Here is a 4,450-nt window from a genome sequence, read left to right as displayed (position 1 = left end):
AGGTTCAAATTTAGCCTCAGACATTTCCTATCTGTGTGATCCTGGGCAAGCCCTAGTCCTTACCACTCAGTATTGCCTCTAAAACAGAAGGTAAAGGGTTCTTTAAAATTAATAATATTAATAAAATAAAAATTATATATAAAATGTACCAGACACAACACTTGAATGGAAATCTTTATTAACTCAGGAGATTGTTGCTCAAATAGAATTGTGAGTAAACAGTAGGTAACAAAGTCTAATAGTCTTGGTAACTGTAACTTGGTAACCTTTGGGCTATTAATATCAGTAACAAGAACAAAAATATAATTAATCTTTAGTTCTGGAGGGAGCCTAAATAAGAATATTTTAGTTACATTTACTTTGGGCTACTATAGAAATGAAAAATGAATTTCTAAACATACCTTATTTAAAGCACCTAGAACCAGCTTGTGAATATCATTCAGGAGGCATGAGTTTTTAATGACTTTAAGACTTATATTTAATGAAGCATCTTCCTCAGGTTCCTTCTTTGATTCTAAACAGGAAAAAATTACTAGTTTTTTGAGGGAAATTTTTAAAATTTAATAGACTTCTACATACAATAGGTTATTTGTTGGGCTTTGTGATGGAAGAAAACTCATAAAGAGTTTACATAATCTAATACTACATGATGAGGCAAGAAATCTGGACTGAATAGTGTATATGTGTGTATATATATATATATATGTATGTATGTATATATATATATGTATGTATGTATGTATATATACATATGCTGAATACAAATGAAGGACAAGAAATAATTAAGATAGAAGTATCTGACAAAATAAGATAATTTTTGTTGTTTTCAGTGTGCTGGCAGGCTAAGATTAAGAAGCTTAATTAACTTTAACCAAAACTACACTATTAAGAGAAAATTCAGTCCTGAGTGTCTGACAGACAAGGGACAGTCAGATAGAGGATGTGGTATATAAAAAGCATACAACTAGATATTATGACAAAGAATGTAAAATGTGATCATGACAGGCAGGGGAAAACACCACCACCTTAATTTTAGTGAAACAAGGCTAACAAAATGTTGGAGTTATAATAAAATTATAGAAAGAGAAAATAGTCTACATATGGCTTTATTATTGCATTGTGCAAATGATGATGTAAAAAATTTAGAAGTTGGAGTCAGATATACAAGAGATAACACACACTAAATGATAACTGATGGCATTTTGAGAGCCCCAAAGTGGGGGGAATAAATCTTTATAAATAAATTCTCACTTTAATCCAAGCGATTTCATAATGAGTAAACTCAAGAAATTTCATGGAAAATGATGTTCTCAATCTTCTAAACTGACTGATTATGATTCTCCTTTTCAATAATTATTTTATTAATAACAATTTCAAAAATATTTAATTAAAGTCTTAGTTTTATTTGTTGTTGAGTTGTTTCAGTTGTGTTTGACTCTTCATGAGCCCATTTTGTATTTTCTTGGGAAAGACAATAAAGTGGTTTGCTATTTCCTTCTCCAGTTCATTTTACATATGAGAAAACCAAGGCAAAAAGGGTTAGGTGACTTGTCCAGGGTCACACAACTCAATCTGGATTTTAAGTCATAAACTCTCTGGCATGAGCTGTATAGTCTTCAGTCCTCTGAAGGTAAAAGAAATGTCCAAAAAAATTGTAAAATGTGGCACACAATGACAATGTTGTCAGCAATAGAAGTTTCCTAATATCAAAGTTTATTGATCATATCACCTTTTATGCATATTTCTTTTTTTAAATGTCCTCTAAGGATCCTTGACCTCATCTACCTTTTTATTGTTGATATTGGGGCATGAGTTTTGTTTGGTTCTACAAAAATTAGAACTTTGAAATATGAGATCAATGTTTAAGTCAGACTAAAATATTTTATTACTTGCAACATAATGTCTAGATACTTAACGACATGTTAGAAATTAGTCCAGTTGGCTATCTTCTCCCATGGCATTATCCCTGGCAAACAAAACCAACTATATAACTTACCTGGGACAATAATATGTAAAATAGCTCGAAGTGCCTCCAGCTGCACTGCTGATGAAGTTTTGTGATTTTTCATAACTTCTATTATGTGAGATGTCACTGATGCCATTATATCTAGGTGAAGGTTACTGAAGATATGGAATTTAAATAAATGATAAAGAAGAAACATATTACCTAGTATATATATGTGTTCAAGACAACAATATGATAGAAGAATGTTAAGCAGGATTTTAATTCAATTAAAAGTGCATACAATGGACCTTGGAGCATTCTGAAATTAATCTTTTAGAAAAGTACTCTAAATGTGGGTCAGTGTGTTAACCTACCAAAGCCAATCAAATTTCTCATCTTACTATTTAATGTTTTTTATACACTAAATTGTACTTTCTCAGAAAAAACGGTTATTCCCTATGTAAAGCCCAATATGCCATATGACTGGAGCTGAATAATGTCTCATGACAGATTTAGAGTCAATAAATATTAATGTCTTCTTCCTACATAGAATTCTCACATGTAACATGTTACATCTAGATTTTTTCAAATGGAATGTAATAATACATCCAAAGATGAATTAAAAAAAATACTTGAGGGGGAAGCTGGGCGCTCAGTGGATTGACACACAGCCCTAGAGACACAAGGTCCTAGGTTCAAATTTGGCCTCAGATACTTCCCAGCTATGTGACCCTAGGCAAGTCACTTGACCCCCATTGCCTAGCCCTTATTGCTCTTCTGCCTTAGAACCAATACACAGTATTGATTCTAAGACGGAAGGGAAGGGTTTAAAAAATAAAATAAAATAAAATAAATACTTGAAATATGACCAAACAGCAAAGTACACATATTTATTCTTGTCGTGAACATTTCTAAATTTTGTGAATTGTATGTAAACAACTAAAAAGTTTTCTTAAATTACAGGAAATCAGTCTGTACTCCTTTTATTAGTTAGTATAAATTTAATCTTGCTTATAAAAGAATTTGGAAGTCTCTCATGGATTCCTGATAAATGAGACTGGTCATCATTTCAGGAACATTTTTATGTATAATTTTAAAGTACTGTTGCACCTCAAAATCTGGGTTTTTAACTTTTATCCATTTCTCATGTGTCAGTATTGATTAATATTAGACTATACAATTATAGCAACTACAATACAATATCTCTTCATATTTACATTTTTCTTCTACTCTGCTGTTAGTATACATGCAGCTAATTTGGAAATAACTCCTATCCCAGTAACTTTTTCCTCTCTTCTGTATGTATTTTAATCAATATTAAGAAAATTCAGTAACTTGAATGAAAGATCAAAAAATGTATGAGCCTTCCTAATGGGTTTGAATGGTAGTCAGCTAGTGGGTTACTAATTTAAGTGATCAGAAAAGAGACAAGTAGGCAGATTTCCCCCTAATTGTACCACTATATCAAATAAAATAGCATATAAAGTACATAGCAAACTTTAAAAAACTACATAAATGCTAGCTATCATTATTGTTTAACAAATAGTTTGAAATATAGTAGGTACTATTTACAAAAAATTAAAGCTTTTATTCCTGAAAAACTAGCACCTATAAAAAAAAGTTAAAATTTTAAGAATTCTAAGATTCTAGAAATAAGGGTGCTTTCTATCCCTGAAGTGCCTTCCAAGTCTAAGATGTTGCCACAGAATTTTCAGATATAAGATCATCCAAAAAAGTCTTCATCTTTAAATGTGAAAGCTTGTCTATATTTTTAATTATTAAAAACTGCTTATAACAAGATTCTATCCGATCTCAAACAAATCGCATTCAATATTTCCATAATTCTTCCTTACCTTCCTTCCAAAAGATGGTTTAACATTCTACATCCACTTTCAGCCACTTCAGGAAAGTGTAAATGCCTCATCATTAACTGCAGCACATTCCAGTATATTCCTTTGGTCAATAGGGCTTTTCTGATATTAACTATAAGATAATATACATTATTTTCAGAAATTATTTTTACATAAACCTGTTACAAAAGAATTTCCTCATATGCTACAAGTTAATAGGAAAATAGAGTACTATAGATTTGTAATTTGTCTATCATTAACAGTTACTATAAAATAGAGACTTCTGAGTCACTTGACAAATCAGATGGAGATCAAAATTTTCTCTGATCCCTAACAAGCTGTCAAACCTCTCCAAAACAGAAACCGTGTCTTAAAAACAAAGCAACTTCAGCTATCCCAATGGTCAAAGATAACCAGAATTCAAAAGAAGATTAAAGAAAAAAAAACATGAACTGATACCTATCTTGAACTCACTCAGCACCTCTTCTTCAATTCCTATGCTACCAGCAACATACCTGCACTAATCAATCCAACATGGAAGAAAGAAACAATGAAGTAACTTCTTTTCAGGTCTAAAACTAGGGAAAGAATTCAGGACCAAAAAAGGAATAACTGAATAAAATGGGAACTTCATATTATATATTATATAAAATGT

General features: G+C 31.1%; 1 protein-coding gene across 1 annotated transcript; it reads right to left on the bottom strand.

Annotated features, from left to right (window-relative positions):
- Positions 1–288: 288 nt before the first annotated feature.
- Positions 289–3,859, bottom strand: LOC123255280 (leucine-rich repeat serine/threonine-protein kinase 2-like). The gene is made up of 3 exons (XM_044684111.1): positions 3,799–3,859; positions 1,997–2,121; positions 289–514 (listed from the first exon to the last, which is right to left on the bottom strand). The coding sequence occupies exons 1-3, from the start codon at positions 3,822–3,824 to the stop codon at positions 369–371; spliced, it is 297 nt and encodes a 98-aa protein (XP_044540046.1). The 5' UTR covers positions 3,825–3,859; the 3' UTR covers positions 289–368.
- Positions 3,860–4,450: the final 591 nt, after the last annotated feature.

This window comes from Gracilinanus agilis, unplaced genomic scaffold (genome assembly GCF_016433145.1).
Source record: "Gracilinanus agilis isolate LMUSP501 unplaced genomic scaffold, AgileGrace unplaced_scaffold42438, whole genome shotgun sequence".
Taxonomy (NCBI): Eukaryota; Metazoa; Chordata; class Mammalia; order Didelphimorphia; family Didelphidae; genus Gracilinanus; species Gracilinanus agilis.
The sequence above is the reverse complement of the archived record's forward strand: the minus strand, read 5'-3'. Positions and strand labels throughout refer to the sequence as shown.